Raw genomic sequence first — 22,641 nt, forward strand, 5'->3', positions numbered from 1 at the left:
GATCAACCTTGTTCATATTTACAATAATAAAATTGTTTGCTTGAAGCAATCTCGTATCGTTGATAAAGTGTTGCTGTGAAGTGCTGACAACATCTGAAGACAACACCTAATCACTGTTTTGATTAGTGCGTTGATTTTGAAGATTTTTTACTTCTCAGTTGATGCATCATATGTATTTTGGTTATACGGTTTGCTAGAGCTTTAGGATGCAATTTGTTACTCGCCTTAATAAGGGAGTTTTATTCTTTCACTACTATTGGTTTTTGTAAACTTACAAGTTTTTCTAGTGAATTATTGTCTTGAGACACCGCACAAGTATTTTATACTTGTGCATAATTTATATCTCGTCTCTCGTATTGTTATCATTCCAGTTGCGTGTTAATGTGTTAAACTATAATTTCCGCTGCATGGTGCCGTGGGTGTTACAACGTCTACACACAACACCTACATGCTGATACACACAACACTCATCATCATAACACTCACACTGTGGGAACGGAACTTTCAGTTGGGATCATGGCAGATTATTTTTTAGGAGAAATTCTGAAGAAATTTTCTGAAAAACGGCCAAAAGTAGCCTATTTTATTCAATATTTTCAGGTCATTCTTACTACTATAAATAACATCACTTCAAGCAAACTAATATAATAACTTACAGTCAACTAAGAAATTATACAACTTCATATATTTTAATTCTTAAAAGACTATACAAGCCATAACTTGACCAAAAACACTGATTTATATTTCTAAAGCAGCCCAATGGCCTACTTCACAACATCTTTTTAAGTCCAATTTTCCTGCCACCCTATTCTTGATATCTCATATTTTTCAGATTTAAATTTCATGAAACACTTTCATCCATAAATGTGTGTCCATGAAATAAAGTTTTTTAATATTTGCCAAAGTGATGAGATAACCCCGAAATAAGTCATTCCAATATGAAACCCTAGTCAGCATATCACAACCATGATTTGGCCAATTTTTTTTTTTTTGTTTATTTAAAATGGCTTTACAACCTCCTTAATAGTAAACTCAAGTTCTATCTTCAAAACTAACTCATAGTGCTTGCTATTTGAAATGAGACCACTAAAGCACCGTGCACACATTATTTGTTTCTTTTATCTCCAAACAATAAACTTGGCCATTATTTTGGCCAATGAAACATTTCTAGAATAGTCCTCTAGCTTACTTTATGAAACATAATCATTAAACTATCTAATACAAAATGTAAATTGAGATACCTTTTCCCCTTAGATTCACCATGTGGGTTAGTTATATGGGTGAAAAAACTCTAATCAGACACGAAATCGTGTCAAAGTTGTGAAATCCGACTTCTCAACCCAAACGATTTGAACCCCAAATCGTTTGTTATTTCTAACTCTTTCGGTAAGTCACAAAGCTAAGAATTTAAATTAAGAATTTGATTAAAATTGCATAAGAAAAATTCACGAAAAACATCAAAACTAATTGTGTTATTATAAATTGAGATCATCGTCTTTTACCACTAAAATTGAAAATAAAAATTGAAATAATATGCTAAAAACTAAGAGAATCAATATCATAAATATGGAAATAAGCGAACTAAAATTAATAAAATTCACATAAAAATTTTTATGTTGAGTTTTGAGTTGATTGATGAGTTGTGTAGCCCTTCCTTCTGATGATTTTGTCTGTTTCTGTTCGCATTCCTCCAACTTCTTGGCCTATCTTTCACGATCATCCATAGTGTCTTAACTTCCCCGATGTGGACTTCCCCAACATGGATGTAAGTTTGCCCTGTTTCTCCAACCGCTCAATGGGCTCTGTACCTTTATTTTCTTGGACCTACAAAATTTTAATTTTTTTGCCAACATAATAATTTAAATAATTTTGAACATGAAATAATTTAACTCAGCCACAGGTCTTCAGCAAAGGAATCTAATTTCCAAGTAGATTCTACAAAAAAGTTTGGTACGGCAAATTATTCCTTCGTATTCACTCCAGGTGCATCGCATCTACATGAACCTACATCAAACCATCGTTTGACACACTGAATGCATCAAGGATCCATTGCCACAAAACCATTTGATCCATGCACACTCCTTTACTTCGTTTAACACGAGCGTTTCTTTCTCACAATGACATGGACAAAATTTGACATATAATCCTCGACATATTGGAGCAATATCGGGAAAATATACGAGTACAGAGAGAAAATCACCATGTAGCATAGTATCTACCTATGCACATATGAAAACGTCAATATCCAATCATGTACTTGGACTGCACATCCCAGTACATCTTTGTTTGCCTCGAAATTTCAGCTCGTTCCTCGGCCGCCCTTTCCTTCCAGTACTCTTTGCATCTACAAATAGGCCACGTTAATTACATGTGAGCTTACAATAAGAGAAAGTTAACAAGGGCGATGCAAAGTGAAGTTACGCTACTTACTGCTTCTTCAAGAGTAGAGATAATTCTATCATGTGTACCGCGTTACAATATACGCCCACCTGTATCAAGGACCAAGATTTCCAAAATCAGACCACAGGCTTTGCTGAAAATTAACTCACACCAAAAGATAGGGAAAAAATGGGAAAGGAAAATAACTGAACAACAATGTATTCTATAAAGATCATTAAGACAGGAAAAGATTTCTCCCTCAGCCTACTGAAAAATTCTGATACTAGAATTATCATCAATCATGGTCCAGTGCATCTGAAGTTAAGCAAAACCTTTGAAATTGCCCATATGTTGGAGAAAAAAACTGTCCCTGCTATTTTAGGTGGGTATCACATAGTACTTCGCTCTAACAAAAGCATTTGGAGTTTTGGATAGTTGTACGGGTATTAGCAATATAACTTTTGATACGTCATACGGCTGAGCTATGATTTGCAATATTGGCCAAGGAAACCAATATTTTCTCATATAGACCTAATAATATTTCATCATATCCAGAACGAACGTCATTCAACATAAAATGCTATTCTTGAATGTGCTGATGCAGTCCTTTTCTTTCATGAGTTGAATTACTAATTGCATTAACAGATCTTCCGCAAAAGTTCACGTATTTCAAATAAAATTGTCAAAAAGTTCTTGGTAGCGACACGAACAAAAACATGTCCATAGTTCCAAGTGATTGCGTTTCGGATGTAAGAACATAAATATATCCAAACTCCTTTATAACGATATGGCATTATGATATCTAACCTCCCTGCAAACAGGACACTTCGATCCTGAACATGCTGCTTTCGGGCCTTCGAAGATCATTACAGAAGCTGCAGCGCAAGCACATGATTTGCAAAAGAGATGTCCGCAACCCAAGGCATATGGTTTGAAAACCAGTTCCTGGAAAGGATGACATTCAAAAACCCGTTACTGAATCACAATGAAGGTATACAATGTAAAAGGGGGAGAAAAAAATCTTACCAAACAAATGGGGCATGTTAGATTGTACTCTAATTTGACCATGCCTGGAAGCATCAATGTCATTTTGGGCTCTGTGGTACTCAGATCACAAGAGAATGGATTTAGGGGTTCATCAGACCTTCCGCCGTTAGAGTTACTAAAATTGATGTAGAAAGCCCCGAGTTCTATCAACCAAGGTGATTGCAAAACCTCTATGTGTTCGGAAAGCATTTTAGATTTAAATTTCCTTCCGTTGTCCGAACTGTGTACCTAAGAAAATCATTAGGACATAAAAATATAAGTGGTAGCCGGGAGATCCAGTGCATCAAAAAGATTGACAGAATTTGTTATAGCTTACTTTATCATATTTCTTGAGAATTTTCCTTATAGCAAGAGCATTCATGATAACATACTCAATTAACATTCGACATTCTTGTTCTGTGGCTTGCTGGGGACTTTGAAAACATTGGCGCACAAAAGTAATGAACCTTTGAATTTTATGCTCGTGAAGATTGAGAAGGTGCCTCACTCTTGAACTAAAACATCCAGCTATGTCCGAAGCCTCCTTTGCCAATTCAGAGAAGAATTTCTGGTCACACACTACAAGATGCCCAAAAAAAAAACTTTTGTTACAATGAAATTTTTTTGTTTTTAGGCATAGTGTGTTTTTTTTAAAATTAGGACTTCCCCTAAGTAAGTAATATTTTTGCACATTTTGAACATTATTTGATGCCAAATCCTAAAGTTGGGAAACAACAATTAGCTCTACTATCCTAGGACATGGTGTGTAGACTGTAGTTTGAATCTCAAACAAGGCCTATATACTTGAGACAGATACAAATAAAATCAAGATTATCCAGTTGCATTTATTCAATCTCGAGCTCGATCTAAGTATCAAAACTTATCTATACTTATCGTTGCATTTATTCAATCTCGAGCTCGATCTAATTATCAAAACTTATCTATACTTATCTATTGACTAAAGAATGTTACATCTTACTCTTGTTATGTCTCAAGAATCACTTTGATTTCCATATCTCTAACTCGGGGAAGACTCAAATATCAAATTCGTAAAGCATCAAGTCAGAATTACAAGGATTCCTCAAGTTATCGCCGATGACCAACGGAGTAATTTTTTCAAATGTTTTTTATGCAAGAATCAAAATTGATTAATCAAAACTAATCCTTCCCGCATTCTGAAATGTAACCAGCAATTCAGCTTCTAAAACAAATTTTTCCTGAGAATTTAGCTACCAAGAATATTGTCCTCACCATAAACATAATCATCATCAACAGAAAATAACAACCAACGAACGGATAAAAAAAAGAAACAGATTATTCACGTGGGCAAGATTCGCATTGGCAACGCGGAGACAGCGCATCGCCTTCTCCATTGTTGACCTCATAGGAATCCTTAAGATCCCTGCATGTCCTGCAACTTTTGAGCACTTTCTTGAGCCTTTTATACTCGACGTGACTGCAGTCTTCTAGAAACCTCTCCTGATGAGCCTGCAGATACTCCGTAAACGCCTCCCCAAATTTCATCCCGATTGATTCTTTTGCTTATTAAATCGCCAGATCCTCAGAACCCAGAATTTGGAAGGAAGGAAAAAGATTTTTCGTGGGCTTCGATTTGATTTCTTCTCTCTCTCTCTTCACCCTTCTCCTCCTGAGTGTGAGACGGGAAAAGGTGGAAGTGGAGGAGAATGATACGGAGAAGAGGAGTAAAATAAACTATTGTCCGGATTTCTCGGCGGCGACGAGGAATGAGACCTATTGAATGAATTGGGAGCTCTGCTTTGCATGTAATCTGTTTTCCTCGTACACGTGTTTCAATTAGGCCATCACGTGTTTCAATTAGGCATCTTCGTATCCTCGCTCTATCTCGGCCCGTCAGAGGTGGGGAAGGGTGGCCCACTACCCTGCGAAAATCCAAAACCCAATCCAATTGAAATTATAAATAATACGTAAACCATTGAAATAATATTATAAATAATTTAAAAATTCATTATCATACGTAAACTGTTAAAATAATATAATTAAAAATTGTCGAGTTGGCTTATTTAGATCTGTCTTCAACATGAGCTTACCCATTTTTATGTTTAAAATAATCTAATTTTAATTGGAAGTTATTATTTTTCATTGGTTTGCAATCACTGGACGGCGATGGTTCAAGCATCTTGTAAGAACACACTTCAAATGCTGAACTGGTTTGCAATCACAATTCTGCGTTTTTTAGCGTTTCTCAAGGAAAATGGACAGCCAAATATCAATATTTTTATACAATATTTTTATGAAGTATAATCATATGAAAATGATTTCTCAATAAATTTGATGCTCTCATTTTTTGTTTTATTATGTCTCTGTTCCCAAATCAATAAGAATACTAGGGAAAGAATATCCTATCAAAAAATTATTGATGTGTTTAAATTATCAAAGTCAATTTATAAATATTTCTAAATTAATAATATATATAAGCTATCTCACAAAAATTATTGTCAGACACAATGATTTCCAACTTTCGAATTATGATTTTTCTCAAAACCCGAAACAAATGATATGAAATATTTCATTACACAATATACTATATCTTATACTACATCAAGTAGATGTAGATAAATGGATGTTTTATTTCGATTATTACTCAAGCTGAGTATCCTCAGTTCCTTCATTTCTTTCCTTTGTCAATTCACTTGGTCAAGTTTGGTGTAACGCGTACGATATTGTGTAGTAGAAGATTTCTTCTGAAAACAAATATCTCTATGCTCAAACGTATTATAACTGTATCCTTTACAGAATTATACATATATATATCCCAATTTCACATGGAACATTTTTAAACAAGAAAGATGGTGAACAGAAATGCAAAAGAGAAGGCCTATCTATAACCACTTTACAACCCCGTCAATAGAAAACCTCAAATTATGTATTTTAAATAAAAATTACATGAGAGAAAAAATGTAAAAAATTTCAAACTACTTGAAGCAGGAAACTGTGGCAGGATGAGAAGCACTATATCTACCCACAACAAAAAGAATAATACATCTAAAGAGCGCAGGCTCTCCCATCCCATCCCATTCGAGTCAAAAACATAAGCAATAGCGAAAAACACCACCAAAGCATCACGCATTTCACCTTTTTCTTTCATGTTGTCTCCTTCGATATTCACCATAAGATATTTGCCTCTTCTAGGCTTTGGTGCCGATATGGGCATTTCAGACTAGTGAAATTCCAAGTTAATTGTATATTTTCACTGGTTTCTCAAACGTGTGGCGGTTCTGCAATATGATCAGAAAGGAGCCAAGAAGTTTTAAGTTTGGGGATCATGATCAAGGTTAACTTAAAAGTCTTTCCCGAACGAGGCAAGTGTAACGGACAGGAAAAAAAAAGAATCCAATATTTCATCGATACCACCGTAATAAACGATTAAAGGATTCTCATTTTGTGTATAGCATTGGATCGTTATCAAACATTTGATCTGGAAATAACTGATTATAAAATATGGCAATCTGGAGATATTACCTGGTTCGCAGCATAAGCTCTTTTGGGAGTTGTGTCTGAATGCTCTATACCCAGGTAGTGCTCCCAAGCACCATAAACCTCTCTCCTCTGGAAAAGAGAAGTACATGATCCTTCAGTCGTTATTGAACTTCCAGGGAAAAGTAATAATTTAATAAACGACTCAAAGAAAAACTGTGACCTGAAAACGACTAGAGACAATGTCAGAATCCTCAAGATACTCTGGACGTCCCAACGATAGAAACGCAAACTTCCACTGAATTTTTAAATAAATAGCCCAATGATCAGAACATTGTTTTAAAAATCAAACAAATCAATGGAAATATTTTTAGCAGACATAACTGAATAACAAGGATATCTGCAGCTCTAACAGGAGAATGGAACATAATTTACATACCTTAGAAAACTCTTCATCCGGGACTTGTAATCTTCTTTGAATGCGCAATTTAACATCTTCTAGTCTTTCACCTTCGTGGATGACCAGAAAGAAAGGATCCCCAAAATTTTGAACTTGCTGTTTAGGAAATAAAAGAACAATTAAATACCTGATTACATCAAAGAACACTGAATATGCATCTTCCAAGCTCCTCATTGTCACAAAACAGTAACTTTGCCAAACAACCAAACAGTATCAAATGGAATTTATCATTTTATCAAGCAAGTCATATGTACCACTTGATTCTGAGCGCTCTCCTTTGTGAAATGGTAAACATGAATCAAACGATCATTGGGCCCAATGTTCTTTTCTTCTTCTGGAATCTATAAGAGCACAAATCTTGGAATATAACTTGCAATAATAAACTGATATGATAAGTCGGACTTTCTTACAATGTATGAAAAAATTACATGACAAATGAAAATGAAAACAAAAAATTATAAATTTAAACACCATGAGAGGTTTTTTCCTGAAACAGCTAAGGTTGTTTTTGTTGAACTTTGCCAGTCAGTGTTCTAAGGTTATTTTTGTTGAACTTTGCCAGTCAGTGTTCAGAATTCATGCCATAAATCATTTTATTCATTTTTGGGAGTCATACAACAAGGTTCGATGGTATGGACAACTAAAACATAAAAATCAACACCCAACAGCATAAGAAAAGATATTGGAAAAAGAATTCACCTCCTCAGCACGTAACGTCCAGTACTGATCATTTATGTTCTCAATCTTCTCGTTAATCGGAAAGATCTGAAAAATCAAGAAAGTGGAAATTGGCTTATATCACAAGAGAGAAAATCATATCAAAATAAAATAGGAAAAATAAATCCTTATAAGTAATAAATGGATAATCAATTATATGCTCTCCAAGTCGAGGGGTAATTCCCCCCGGTAAGTCGAGGGGTAATTCCCCCGGTACTATTTCCAAAGCCAAACAACGATCCGAGTTAGAAATAATATTGTTGACATGTGGAAAAAAATAAACACATGATAAAGGAAAATATGTGAACCTCAAGGAGTCTCTGCACTTGATGATTTCAAGGAAGAAAGAAAATCATATGACCACCAAAACTTTTACCAAAATCTCAAGAACAAAACAATGTCAAAGTAGAATATGTTACCTTGTAAATCTTGTGATAGAAAACTTCAAGCAACCTAAGTTCAGCACTTGGATGAGACAAATCTACCTATCAATTTATGCCAAAGATATGAGACATAAATTTTTTATGAATTTTCTCAAATATTTATCTGAGAAGAAACCGCCACTGAGTAAAACTTGCCTAAAAGGTTAATAGAACAAAAATAACCCTTGGCAGGAGGGGAGTTACGATAATGGGGAAGGAATCAGTCAAAAGCGCAGGTTAACTTATGTTTTGAACAACAATTTTCAACGAGACAACTACGACTGAAATAAGCAGTTTTACATTTATAAACTTGACAGCTTACAACACAACCAACTCACAGAAGAGGACTGAGCTAACCTTTGTTTTAATCTCATTAAGAACATCTCCTACAGTGCTTTGTTTTGGCAACCGAATATTGAGAATTAGGGCCTGCAATGGAAAATGTAAAAATAGAACAACAATTTTACACAACTCAAGTAAAAAAAGGAGATTAATAGAGGAGCATTAGAATAATGTCACCTCATCTTTTATGGCATGATGAAAGGCAACTTTCAGCGTTTTCAGACATTGCAGTTCTGGAAGAGGAATGTCCAGGACTTCATAGTACAATATATCTGATATCTACCACAAGATACCAAAATAATATTATTCCTCCAATAATATCAACACTCTACACCTCTTACACCGGCCTCTACTCTCTACAACCCATAAATAAAAAGAAAAGGCATAAACCTTTCTGTCAGAGCTACCTGATTGTAGTGGACTAGCATGTCTAATAAATGGTCAACTGCTCTATATTTGATAGGATTGGGTTTCGGTTGCTGGGAATAGCAGTTGTGAGGCGTAAGCCGAATTTTTGATGGATCGTCCAAGCCAAGGCGCTGGGCAACCCTTTCCACAACGTCATCATAAGTGTGATTCTTTGACCTATAGATTATTTATCAACTTGATTACAAACAAGTTTGCTAAAAAACTGGCAACAGAGACCTAGTAACAACTTGCAGTCCTCAACAGTCAACAGAATACAATAATACTCACAACTCAAGGAAAAATTCATCTTCCTTGGGCCGTTCCAGTGCTCGAAAATGCACGACCTGCAAGGAATAAAAATATAACGAAGTCTGAAAAGGAAGGAAAAACATTGAACAAGAATAAAATTCCATCAGAAGGGGCAATAGAAGAGGGAGAAAGGAGAAGCTTTTCGGTTAGACCAACATAGTGAGAGGATTTTATAAAGAAGGAAAGAAACAAGCCACTCAAAAGTCCAAAATAATTGAACTGAAAGAAGATAAGCGAAGTGTGCATCAACAAAATTATATATAAGTTGCTGAAAAGATGTTTCTAAATGTAAACAAAGAATATATCATCCCAAATGATGCATCAGGTGCATGCTTATCACTCAAAAAGGCTAAGATTAACCTGGCGATTCTTCACATATTCCAAAAATAAGGGGACATCAGGAAATCTATAAAATTCTTCACTTTCAGGATGAGGCCTTTTCTGGAAGCAAATAATATCCCCATCTTCAATCTAGCAGAAAGAGCAAAAACAAGATTAAATAAAAAACCTAACAAATGAAAATGGATTCTACAGATTAAAAATACAACAAAATACGTACCTGACTAAAACGAAATGAAGCTCTTTTATCAAGGCGTTCACACATAACAGATGGCTCATATTTAATTTCCTAAAGAAATGGCAAACAAGAGAATTGAAAAAAAAATATTAGATATGCTTGAGATAGCAGATATCATGCATATGGTCTTCTACAAGACCATTTTGCATCAAACTGCAAATTGTATCTTGAGATCAGACAGACCTCAAAGATTTCGATCTCTTCATCAGGAGCAAATCCAGCCAGTTCATTTAGCTTTGTTAAGATCTCGATAGGCTTGCCAGAGCTTTTCACAAAAAGCCTCCCAACATATCTGGAATTCAGAATTATCACAAGTAAAATAGCATGCATTATAAGAAAGTGGAATAAAGTACACTTCAGAAGAAAATTACCGAAGCTCTTCTTTCTCAGGATCATAAAGTTTAAAAAACAGCAGTATATCTTCCTTTATTTTTTCTGGTGGAGGAATAGGATGTAAATCCTATACATTCATTGCAACAGAATCAGTTAGAACAGGAACGTCAAAAATTCCTCAATTTGTTCACCTTTAAAATTCCCAATGTCAAGATTATCTCAAATGTGGTTAAAACATACTGGTCCATATTCTACTTCCAAAAACAACTTCAATTCTGCATTGTGGGCTTTGTTAGAAACTTCCCTCAACGCTCCAACCTGCACAACATTTGTTAAAAGCTAATTAAAATTTCAAATATTTAGCAAAGAAAAGTTGAATGAAGTAGATGGTAACACGTACGGTTCCCACATATAGACATTATATAGTAACCAAAGCAAAAGGAAATCAGGCAAGACAAAATCAACTTAGTCAATCATCAAAATATGAAACAAGACTGGTGATCTCCAGATGCATACGAGGGATGGTTGAACAATGAGCAAAAAAACAGAGTATAAGAAGCTGACAAGGACTTGCCGAAGCCGATAAGTGTCCTTAATGCTATAACATATATCCATAATTCTACCAAATAAAAGGTTTCTCTAAATAAATTAGAACAAGAAACAGGAAACTACATATTTGCATACTGCTTTAAAAATATTTACATGTGTATGTCTATAAATAGAAAATGAAAGACACAAGTTAAAAATATTTACAGTTTGTGCTTCCTCTTGCAGAGTCAACGGCCTGTTTGGACGATAAGTATGGTTCTGCCTCTTTGCCCAGATCCAAAAACGTTGAAATTGAACCGGTACACCGAGTTCTTTGGCAACTTCCTCCTGCAATCATAAATCACAAATTTAAGTAGCATTAAACAAGAATAAGAAAAAGGAATAGAAATGCCTTAGTTTGTTATGATAAATAAAGTAAACAAGGACAATTGTGTAGTAAATCCTAAATACATGTGATGAAAGAAGGAAAAAACTTAAAAAACGAATTAATATTTTTTCAACCCCCTGTGCAGTGTCAGAAAATTTTGAAGCATTATAGAATACATATATTAACATTTTATGTAAGGATGCAACATTAGAAGTTAGAACAAAGATGCCTACATTAGAAGTAAGAACAAAATGCGTGAAGGCCCTAATACTCTATGCAGTTGCCTAAATAGAAATATCATTCAAAATATGGTGTTTTAACTATTGATTGACTGACTAGCCAAAATCACTTAAATTGTACTTTTGGTGAACCTAGAGGGTATTTATTGAACTGGGCAACAGGCTAACTTTCCCCCAAACACCAATATTTCAGTCATTGAAGAACTCATATCTCTCTAATTCTTTAATCAAAATAAATAAATGGGACAAGACAGTACCTTGAAAAGGTTGAAAGACATTTGTTTCCGAATTCGAAAGTTACGAACTTTATCGTGATCAACAAGATCAAAATATATATCCTTTCCAATCTGTTCCCTCAAGTCCTCATCTCGAGCAACCTGCAAACATCAATGCATACTCCTTCGGTGATCAATTTCAAGAAATGTGGTAATCAATTTTAAATGAGGGTAAGAAACAATAACCTTGATAATAGTATAAAGGTGAGCCTGAGCTTTATATCTTCGCTTGTCTTCTTTTTCTTCTTGTTCCTTTTTCAGTCTTATCTGAAATGAGCAGGTTCGTGATATTTAATGCCAAAATTATGTATAAAATAATATGTTTAGTGATGAGATCTGTAAGTACAAATGCAAACTTTACCCGAAGATGTTCTGCAATGTCCTTTTCATCCACATTGCAAATTATCTTATCCTTGTCACTCACACGTATATAGACAAGCATGTATGCATTTGAGTACTTGGTAAATTTAAATGGAGTGTTATTGTAGCCAGGATTTGTCTGTGGCAACTGCAGGATAAAGTGAAGGTGAGAAAACATACAAATTGAGGAATGCAGGAATGAAAATCGAAAGGCAAGAATATCACCTCTTCCTCGCCACCATACTGCTCCTCTAATGCCCTTTTCACGTCTTCTTTTGTGACCCTCTCATCATCAAATTTATACCTGTAAACGGAACCATAAAAAGATAAAATGACCCTCGAGCAGGTTTGTAAAGGTTCTAAGCAAACATAAAAGCACAATCTCATGATACAGCATATAAAGGTAGACAGATATATAGAATGGTGAAAAGGTGATTGGTCGCTGAGGAACCAAAAACAAGTGAACTGATAGATGATTTTCAAAAACAGCATATCTATTACTCTACAATGATTGAAATGGAAAATTCAATTAGATCAATCACATTCTCACAAGTAAAAGCATGTGTAAGTCAGTGCTCCGTGAAGAATTGACACATACCACTGATCAGAAAGCGTCGGCCTGATGAAAGCATAATAATGTCCACCATGCACACCACCACTATGAACCAAAACGCTGTTGGGATGAAAAGCACAAAGGTTAAGTAAAAGAACCGTGAAAAAGAAATACAGAGAAAGGGTTTACAGATTTCTAGTCTTCAAAGATCAATGAGCAGAAAACCTTCTGTCATCTCGATCTTGCTACTAGGATAGTGATATTTCACTCCAAACAATCAATCATGATATACCAGGATCACAACTCAAATATCATTGCAACTCGTACGTAACGTTAACCATCAACATCACGAAAATAATTGACAACGTGCTCATTGATAAATTAATCACAAGCAAGAAAAAAATGGTTTTAAGCACATAAATATTTTCACAAACCAAAATAGCTGAGAGAGAGAGAGAGAGATAGGTATGACCCAGGAGGTATAATAACCTGTGAAGCATGTAAATGTTTCGTACACTCTTATCTGCTTCTGGTGACAAATACTTGCCATTGTCTCTATCAAGATCAAGTTCCAAAGGAAATTCATATCGGTCATTTATCTGCAACCATGAATCACTTTTCAAATGATGCGCCAAAGGTAGACACCAAATTTTTTAAATATAATCAAGCTCCAAAGCTTTATAAAATCATCAGTAAAAAAGCATAAGCATATCACATCAGCACAACAATATTAAATGAATTCTAAGCAGCTTTTTCTCGAAGCAATCCAATTCAAAAGAAGGTATAAAAATGAAAATAATGAACACATGCTAAATCAACTTTCAAGTGGGAATTGGAGAAACATGAAATTCGACAGAATAAGAATTTAGACAGCATCATCAACAACAGATGTCAAAAGTGTCGGAGAAACATATTCTCACTATAAATTACTTTTAGGAGCTCCAGTAAACAAGAGCAACCAGCACAACAAAAAAATTGAAGGTAGAATGGAAATCAATTATTCTATTAAAAAAATACAGTGAGAACAGAATCAGGATTAGAGCACTACACTTATTGCTGAAAAAGACCAAGGGGATTTAATGAAAGACTAATAGATCAAAAGTCTCTCCAACAGAAGCACATAAGCAAAACCTAGAAAATACCTAGAAAGATATCTGTAAGTGTAACAGAAAAATATTAGAATAAGATAAACTTGAAAGAAGAACTAAAATCTGATGCTGTTATGAGTTCATTAATAGTGGCGAGCAAATTAATAAATAAACAAGTAAAAAAAATTACTACAAAACAGGAATTGACTCAAAATTGTCTGTAGCACTACAGAATTCATCAAATGGTTGCTGAAAATACCAAAAAGGGGCAAAGAGAATGTTAACGTGAGAAGAAAAAAAATACCAGTACATATTACCACTAAAACCATCAAACGTTGACCAAAATCGAGTAATAGCTACTAACTAGTGAACAGATCGACAGGGAGAGGAGAATAAAATGCATGCTATACATCTAACCTTAACCATTGTATCTCTCATAAAATCATACTCAAACCGCTTTAACTGCAGCTGGAGAACTGGAGGGAAGTCAATGAACAAGACACCCTTCTTGGCATCCTAAGATTCACACAATAATTTTCAGTAAAATGTCCATCAAAATAAAAGGTCATTCAGCATTAAGACAAATAAAATGTAAATTAAATTATTAATCAAGACAAGAATTATCATGAAACAAAAAGTGACAGTCATCTACAACTCTACAAGTAGTTCAAAACCTATGAATAGATCGCAACATAGGGAATTTTCTCTAAAAATATTAAGGGAGTGTTTGCAAACACTTTTTTTACGAGGTTGCAAACACTCCCAAAGTCAACAAATTCGATACATTTTATTAGAGTGTAGAAGTAATTGGCAAGCTATTGCTAGGCTTGTTCTGTTGATTTTACGATTTAGGGGTTCAGTTCTCAAAATACCAAACTTTGGACCCTGTGTGTCTTAATATCCTTCAGCTTCGCACATTTTTAATCATCATTAACCTACAGAGTACAGAAAGCATAAGCATTTGGCAACACTTGTGAATTAAATGGTTATCAATAAAAGTAGCAATATACCTGCAAACCATGGTCTTCAGCATGGTATTTGTTGTCTCCTTCAAGGCGTTCAACTTCCACATACTTGTCAAAGGAAGCGTAAACATCCTTACAGCCTTTCACATCAAGCTGAAGATCTGCCACATGGACACTTGTAAAAGATAAATTTCTCTTCCGATACTGAGAATTTAACTAGTCTGTGAAACAGCAAATACCGTAAAATGATTCTTTTCGCGTTGATTTAAAATCTACATTGATGCATTCAATGTAATTCATATGGTGCCCCTCAAACAGCTGTTGTATAGTCCCTTCAACAACAGTTCCCTGTCCAATAACACAAATGTCACTATTTTGCAAATTAAGTTGTATAACAACATCAACAACAAGAATATCAAAAGAAGGCAGGTCAGACGCATTACCTTCATCTTGTCTTCAAGCTTTTCACATAAAACTCTGTTAAGTTCTTGCACATCATGTTGCATAAAGGAATCATATGTGTCCCATCCAAATGATTTCGTCAATTCTTTTGTAGCTACGCTGGTGTCATTATATTGGAGCTTATAAAATAAACTTTGTAAAGCTAAAGGTATGCTCCCCGTTGGGTTATCGTTCTCAGTTGTTGGCATATGATATACAGCCTGATTCAACATTTTTCAACTGAGGCTACTTAGTTTACCCTTCTACAATAGCATATATTAAAAAACTTGATAAAAGGTGCAACTTATTTGACGAAAACCTACTGCTACCTTTCGGAAGTAAGGAATATGATATAAAGTTTGGAGAAGAGAGTTCATGTAACAAGTTGCTCCCTGGTTCTTAAGTCCAACATAGCCAGTCTCCTTCTTTGAGTCATACGCCCAATAATCAACAACCTTACGTACAGCAACATCAGCTTCCACAATACAAGTGTCGTTCACGAGGTACCCCTTGTTGGGGTCATAAAGCTCACTAAGGGGCATGAACGATGTGAAACCCCAATCACTCTCCCTTTGATTGAACTGGTGCTGTGTATCTGCGATACCCACAAACAGGATTAAAATCCTGACATCATGCTATTCGCAGCAAGTCATGCAATTGATGGTTCGTTCAAAAGGAGAAACAAATCATTTTGCTTTCCAGTAAGTAACTACCTAGTTTATAGTACAAAGTGAAAATCCAACCAACTTGTCAGTAATTACGCTACATTCTTCACATGAGAGGAAGTCCAACCCAAGTGGGGAATTCAACTAGTTTTTTGTCAAAAACAAAGGGATGAATCTAATGAAACAATAGAGAATCAGCAGAAAGAAATCTTTGGGAAGTTCGGCTTGTTTTCCATTTCCTTTTAAGACGGAACCTCATGTATTGTCAATCAGAACATCCGATCAACTAAAAAGTAAGCCTCATTAAATCGGTTAACAATCACGAAACATCAACACCCTTCCCACTGAAAGGCACAGACACATTTAAAGGCACCTGTCTGCGCGTAATCATAAACAGGGGCGGGCATACATGAGAGGAGAGCACACAGGTCAGCTCGAAGAGATACCTTTTTTAACTGTATACTTGTTATGCACATGATTAACTATAGCCAGGCTAAACTGTGCGTATCTATTCCACCCATATGGCAAGTTTGCTGAATCAGCAACATCTAAATACATCGACAAATAATCCACATTATTTCCCTTTGGGAAAATAAGTACACGCCTGCAAAGATCAATAAAGGTCAATAAGGAGTCAGGTCAATTTTTTAAACACGTGGCATAATAAAAACGAATCTAGTTTTCTAAAGAATGATTATTGTCCGATTAAGTTAAATTAACATGATAATTTCTCATAGGAAAAAACGCCAATCTAAATGAAAGGCATAAAGATACAGTTAGAACTCTCAATTACCATTTATAACCCCCAACAACAAAGATGTCAGAATAAAGCTTCTTCGTATTCATTCGGGAAAAGTTCTCTATGGCCCACGTGAAGCGTGATGCCTGAGGCTCATCACTCGCCTGGTTTTCCAAAGTTCCAGCATTGTCTGCTGTTGCCACTGGGAAATTGAAACCACTAAAGAAACTCAATACAGATACAGTAAAAGTTCAGAAAGTCAGTTATTTCCATCAAACCTATATTGCACCGAATTAGAAAAACCTAAAATATTGAGTGCCAAACGCAATGAATTGACGTGGAGAACTATAGTAGGTACAAAACACTCTCTGCCAAAGAAAAAAAAATAGAAAAAACTTCAAGCAATAGAGTACACAGGATCACCTTCCATTGGCTGAGGTCCTTCAACTAAAGGCTGAGGACCCTCTACTACATCCGAGTGTGGCACCAGCATCTCTTCATCTTCCCGCTGCTACAATTTCATGAGCCAAAAAAAATACATATAAAAAACCGATCTTGATCCAATAACACCCAATCTCAAACCTCAAACTTCAACAAGCACATTAAACTTGCACAATTACACTTGATAAAACCGAATTCAGTAACTTAAACCCCCCCTCGCAATCACTCAAAAACCCTAGTCGATCACAGACGGATCAGCTCAAACACACTTATACACGCCCCCACCAAGACAAAAATATTCTCAGCATCAAACACAATAAAGGGCAAAATTTACAACATATTACAGATTGAAACATGGAAGTATAACATAGATACACACGGCACAATAGTGAAAGGTGACAATGGGAGCAAAATGCGAGAAAGTGGCGAAGAAGGATAAAGTGGAGTTACATCCAACGGCTGAGGAGTCATCATCGTCATGGCTGGAGAGATTGCTATTGTCCGATCGATAAATCAGAGAAGAATTTATGGTATTTGAGAGAGAAAAGGGAGGAGAATAGAGGGAGAGTAAAGTAGAGAGAGAAGAATCCTGGGTTTTTATTAGAGGATTCATTGGGAAATTAAAAAAAGTTTAGGGGTGAAAGTAGGATTTCAATAAATAAAATGAAGTGTTCAACTAATTAACTAACTAGGTGCTGACACGTATTCTTAAATCGCTATGGCGTTTTTTCATATTTAGCCCTCGCTAATAATAATAGTAATAACTATATGTTAAAAAAATTTCAGATGAAGAGCATTCTAAAATTTGATTTAAATAAAAATGCTAAGATCGGTTTGTGAGTTTTAAAAGTGTATTACCGTTGGGTCAGCAACTAATTAACTATCTTTTGATGTGGATATTTGACAAAATTTATGAGGAGTAAATGATAAACACAAATCTTATACAGATTTTAGATATTTTATTTTGTCTTATTCGTGTTTACGTGGAGTTTTTAGTTCATATTTTTGCACTTATTTGATCTATTTTATATTATTTGTAGATGTGTCCAAAAAGTAAAACACTATCAAGAATCTCGATAATTTAGAAATGAATGGGTGAATTTTCTTTATATTTCAAAGTGATTTTACAAGACTATAAAGAGAACAAATTATTAAAGAAGGAAATAAAAAGAAAAATAATTGGAAAGGAGTTTTGGAAAAATTGTGTCCCAAGAATTTGAGAACGAGGAAGAAGGCGACTTCAAAAGAGAGTCGCAATTTCTTCCTATAGTTTTTTTTATGAATTAAAACATTGTTTTTATGAACATCTAAGCAAAAACTTGTGCGAGACGGTCTCACGGGTTGTAGTGAGACGGATCTTTTATTTGGACCACCCATGAAAAATATTACTTTTTATGCTAAGAATATTAAATTTTATTGTGAATATAAGTAGGATTGACCCGTCTCACAGATTATAATCCATGAGACGGTCTCACATGAGACTCACTCTTCTTTTTATATATCGCTCATATATGATGATATGTTGAACAAGGATATATGATACTGTCAACAAGCTAAGTAACACATATCTTCTAACTTGATGGAGATTCTTGCATTGCTGAAATATGACCCTCGATGATTATCAAGATGTACAATATTTGCAGGACCTCAAATTAAGCTAAAGATTACAATTCCAAATACTAGCCCAACATTAGATTTTCCAATATAGCAACTAATAGTTAAGAGCAGCAAGAGAATCAATTTATATAAAATAAACGTGGACATTTTATTACTTTTTTTCTCATTTCATCATCAATGAAATTAAATCAACAAATTAGCTCAACAACAATCCACACCAAATCATGTTCAAAAAAAGAATCCCACAGTACATCTATTCACTTCACGTTTATTATAGGTTCTGTGACAAGCCCGAATCCAAAAGGAAATAATGGATCATAATGTTCATCGCCAATGTTTATCGGAAGCTGGTCGACGGTTTTGAACCACGTACGAGGTAGTTTTCCTGTAAAACCAAATTCACCATATAAAACATCAGCAACACCTTGTCCTTCAGAGCCCGGAATCCATGCAGCTACAAGTGCGTCAATTTGATCAAGATATGGTTGAATCACTACCGGACGACCAGTTATCAGAATAACAACACATTTCACAGCAGCACAAACGTTTTTAATTATTCTTGGCCCCGGCTCAGGAAGTGTCAAGTTGAAGCTATCTCCAACTACCTCTGAATATGGTAGTTCTCCGACTACAACAATAGCGTATGAGAACTTATGCCTTTTCATGTAACCGGTATGAGGTTTTTCTTTGAAGATTATCTCGGTATCAGGATCAATAGTTTTCTTTATTGCTGAGAGAATTGTGGTTCCTGATCCATGTAAGCGATGGTTACACAATTTTGAAAATGATCCTAATCTCTGTTTCAGACACTGATACAAGTATGGTAGACTGAAGTTGAATTCCAGACTTACCAGTTGTTAGGTTGCCACTTTTTCCTTGCCATTTGATAGTCCAACCACCACATTGGTATCCAAGATTGTTGGCATGAGTTCCTGCAACAATTATCTTCGATGCCTTTTTAGGAAGTGGTATTAAAGGTTTGCCTGCAGATTCACCATTCTTTAGCAGCACAAGAGATTTCCTCACGGCTTCTCTTGCTAGTTCTCTATGCTCCTATTGAAGTTAGGCAACAATGAATGTACTCGAGTTATTATCTTGTATTAAAAGCTATAGACACAAGACCATGTGCTGCTTGTTCAGAATCCGGCTAAAATAAGTTTTGAACTAACCCGGCATCCCAAGTACTTGGCCATGCTATAATCGGCCAGTGGGTTTTCGAACAAACCCAGCGTAAACTTTACCCTTAAAATCCGTTTCACGGCATCATCTATTCGAGGGATGGGAATAAAGTTATTTTTAACCAAATATGTTACTCCATCAATGAATTCTGTATAATTAAATGGAACCATAACCTGTAAATGCCACCACCAAAAAAATTTCAGAATGGGGAATTAGTAGATTTATATGAAATTATTCATAAATAAATAAATAAATAAGCTCAACAAACCATGTCAATGCCAGCACCAACTCCTTCAAGAATTGAATATGTATAATTTGCATGAGGTGGAGAAGTAATTTGGTCAATACCCATATAATCAGATATCACAAATCCCTGAAATTTGCTTTCATGAAATCAAAACAAAAGGTACAAAAACCAGAAAAAAAATCTCGTTGAATCTTGAAGAAGAACATATTCATACTTACTCTGAAGTTTAGGGTATTCTTAAGAAATCCAGTGATAAGATCGCGGTTAGCGTGCATCTTTACCCCGTTCAAACTCGAGTAGGAAACCATAATAGTTGCCACTCCTTTAATAATTGAATCATAATACGGTGGCATATGAATGCTAAGCATTCCATGATTGCTAATCTCCGTATTGTTACCGTTTATGCCTTTAGTTGTTCCACCATCACCAACATAGTGTTTTGCACATGCTGCGACCTTTGCTCTATACCAAATACAAAGTTCCTTTACCGAGTATAAAAACTTATCCAATGAAACTATATTAGTGCATCAGCCGATCATGTAAAAAATTAATACTATCTACAGAAAATGTGGGGCACTTACTTTTCAGCAACATATGGAACACCCTTCCTAGAATTAGCCGGTATATCTCCTTGAAGTCCCGGTATAATCTCAGTCATTTCTCGAACAATCTTAGGATCCTCACTATAGCTCTCATAACACCTGCCCCATCTTGGATCTCTGCATACCTACTAGCATAAACCAGATAATTTTCCAAATTCAAAAGTTATTTTAGCTAAAATATATGCAAATACGCTTGTTACCGCAATGCAAGGAGCAAAAGTGTAAGGAATTCCTGTTGCTCTCATTTCAAGGGCAGTTGCAGCACCAATTTTCTTGACCAGTTCAGGATCTCTGTGAAGAAAGAAACAGATGATTTAGCAATTTTAATAAATTGAATCTAAGTTACATTCACTTGCCTGGTGGCTCCAAGGCCAACATTATGTGGGAAAATTGTGGCTTTATAGGCAGTGTTGTGGCCATGAACTGCATCAATCCCATAAATCATCGGTATTCTAAGGCGTGTTGACAACGATCCTTTCTGGATCTCGTTGACCATATCCACCCATCTTTCAGGAGATGCGCGTGGAGCTGGGGCGCTACCTCCACCACTTAACACACTCCCTGTTGCCAAATATAGACAAGGTATTAAACAATCATGAAACAACATAATTAATGAAATGTAAGCTAGAAATAACCGAGAATGTGGAATTAAAATAATCCAGGTGTTCTAGTAGGGCAGAGCAAGTTGAACAATTCTAACATTTTACATGCAACGTTTACAAAAATTCAAACTTTATCCATCTTGTCCCGTCTCGACTCCTCGACTAAATTTCCTATGTCCGCCTCTCGATTGATGCATACCTATGAAGTAATTCTTCATAACCTTAGCCGACGCCACGGTAAGTTCGATTTGCACCATTTGGCCAATCTTCTCCTCTAGGGTCATTCTTCCCAACAAATCCTCGATTCTTCGATTCAGAGGCCTTTTCGGGTCGGTGTATAATTCGTATTCTGCATCTACGATGATCCCCAAGCAATAAAAGACCAGAAGCAGAATCAAGAACACAGAGCTCTTCTTCATCTTGCCTCGATTCTGCCTAAATCGAGGAAATTTGCGAATGAGAAATTTATTCAAGTCCAGTTTCCACGTAAAATGTGAAGGAGCGTTACATAAATCAAGAAAAGCATACAAATTATTAAATGCAACCAATTTCAACAACTGCCCACAATTCACATGAACCATTAAACATTTAAATCTCCACATATGTTATGAACAACCCAAAAAAAAATACAACACTTCTTGCAAAAGCTAAAAAAACTGCTGGATTCCTTATCCAGTACTATACTAACATGTGGTGGGATTAATCAAAATCTTTGGCCCAAGAAAACACTATAGTGTTTATCCAAGATTGACCAAAAGTGGAGTTCACGCATCTAGGGTGGTTCTCCAAAATTTGAAGGAAACAACACTGAGGGAAGGCAGCATAATTTATCTGAAATGTCCTGAAAATGAAGAATTTAGAACGAGAAATTGGGAGGGGAAAGTTTAGTTAATTTGTTGTTTAGCTTCTACAATTTTTGTCTTGGTAATCGGTATTCGGTAGGCTCTGGATTCGCAACAAGTGGAAAGAATGTCATGTTTCGTATGTGGGAAAATGCACTTACTACAGCTAAACAACGGTCCATTCCAAAAATAACACATGGAAGTAATGTCCATTTAAAAAATGTTCGAGATTTTATATGGATGGATTTGCCTCAAAATCAAACTTACTTTTACATTCCATGTCTCTGCTTTTTTTAAAAAATAAAAATAAAAATTTGTTCACCTTAGTCATGTTTTTCATAGATAAAAAATGGATAAAAAATATTGAAAATATGATATTAATATATAAATATTATTATCAGTTGTTTTAGATCTAGTATACAATATAAGTTTTAAGTATAA

General features: G+C 35.3%; 3 protein-coding genes across 7 annotated transcripts; all 3 read right to left on the minus strand.

Annotated features, from left to right (window-relative positions):
• Positions 1-1,477: 1,477 nt before the first annotated feature.
• On the minus strand, positions 1,478-5,207 carry LOC140828116 (probable E3 ubiquitin-protein ligase BAH1-like). 3 transcript variants are annotated; one of them, XM_073191097.1, is made up of 7 exons: positions 4,728-5,207; positions 3,743-3,984; positions 3,406-3,654; positions 3,187-3,324; positions 2,431-2,489; positions 2,220-2,344; positions 1,478-1,824 (listed from the first exon to the last, which is right to left on the minus strand). In XM_073191097.1, the coding sequence occupies exons 1-6, from the start codon at positions 4,927-4,929 to the stop codon at positions 2,239-2,241; spliced, it is 996 nt and encodes a 331-aa protein (XP_073047198.1). In that variant the 5' UTR covers positions 4,930-5,207; the 3' UTR covers positions 1,478-1,824; positions 2,220-2,238. The 3 variants fall into 3 exon arrangements, with proteins under 3 accessions (XP_073047198.1, XP_073047200.1, XP_073047199.1); XM_073191099.1 differs by having other exon boundaries at positions 2,201-2,344; XM_073191098.1 differs by lacking the exon at positions 1,478-1,824 and having other exon boundaries at positions 1,855-2,344.
• A 1,044-nt stretch (positions 5,208-6,251) lies between these two features.
• On the minus strand, positions 6,252-17,723 carry LOC140825777 (ubiquitin C-terminal hydrolase 12-like). 3 transcript variants are annotated; one of them, XM_073187731.1, is made up of 32 exons: positions 17,562-17,723; positions 17,094-17,181; positions 16,725-16,872; positions 16,378-16,535; positions 15,596-15,861; positions 15,269-15,487; positions 15,065-15,173; positions 14,871-14,986; positions 14,278-14,376; positions 13,262-13,371; positions 12,818-12,892; positions 12,445-12,523; positions 12,221-12,367; positions 12,046-12,126; positions 11,842-11,961; positions 11,183-11,305; positions 10,670-10,747; positions 10,468-10,556; positions 10,280-10,388; positions 10,079-10,147; positions 9,880-9,990; positions 9,499-9,554; positions 9,210-9,387; positions 8,980-9,081; positions 8,818-8,889; positions 8,458-8,523; positions 8,021-8,086; positions 7,576-7,662; positions 7,301-7,417; positions 7,085-7,159; positions 6,907-6,993; positions 6,252-6,662 (listed from the first exon to the last, which is right to left on the minus strand). In XM_073187731.1, exons 1-32 carry the CDS (start codon positions 17,589-17,591, stop codon positions 6,621-6,623), a joined length of 3,372 nt encoding a protein of 1,123 aa, XP_073043832.1. In that variant the 5' UTR covers positions 17,592-17,723; the 3' UTR covers positions 6,252-6,620. The 3 variants fall into 3 exon arrangements, with proteins under 3 accessions (XP_073043832.1, XP_073043833.1, XP_073043834.1); XM_073187732.1 differs by having other exon boundaries at positions 12,046-12,121; positions 12,216-12,367; XM_073187733.1 differs by having other exon boundaries at positions 17,094-17,178; positions 17,562-17,717.
• Positions 17,724-18,845: 1,122 nt separating this feature from the next.
• On the minus strand, positions 18,846-22,030 carry LOC140825779 (uncharacterized). Its single transcript, XM_073187735.1, has 10 exons — positions 21,887-22,030; positions 21,558-21,793; positions 21,113-21,317; positions 20,957-21,047; positions 20,736-20,881; positions 20,373-20,616; positions 20,176-20,280; positions 19,898-20,080; positions 19,580-19,781; positions 18,846-19,476 (listed from the first exon to the last, which is right to left on the minus strand). Exons 1-10 carry the CDS (start codon positions 21,958-21,960, stop codon positions 18,986-18,988), a joined length of 1,977 nt encoding a protein of 658 aa, XP_073043836.1. The 5' UTR covers positions 21,961-22,030; the 3' UTR covers positions 18,846-18,985.
• Positions 22,031-22,641: the final 611 nt, after the last annotated feature.

The sequence above is a fragment of the Primulina eburnea genome, chromosome 3 (assembly GCF_022965805.1).
Source record: "Primulina eburnea isolate SZY01 chromosome 3, ASM2296580v1, whole genome shotgun sequence".
NCBI lineage: Eukaryota > Viridiplantae > Streptophyta > Magnoliopsida > Lamiales > Gesneriaceae > Primulina > Primulina eburnea.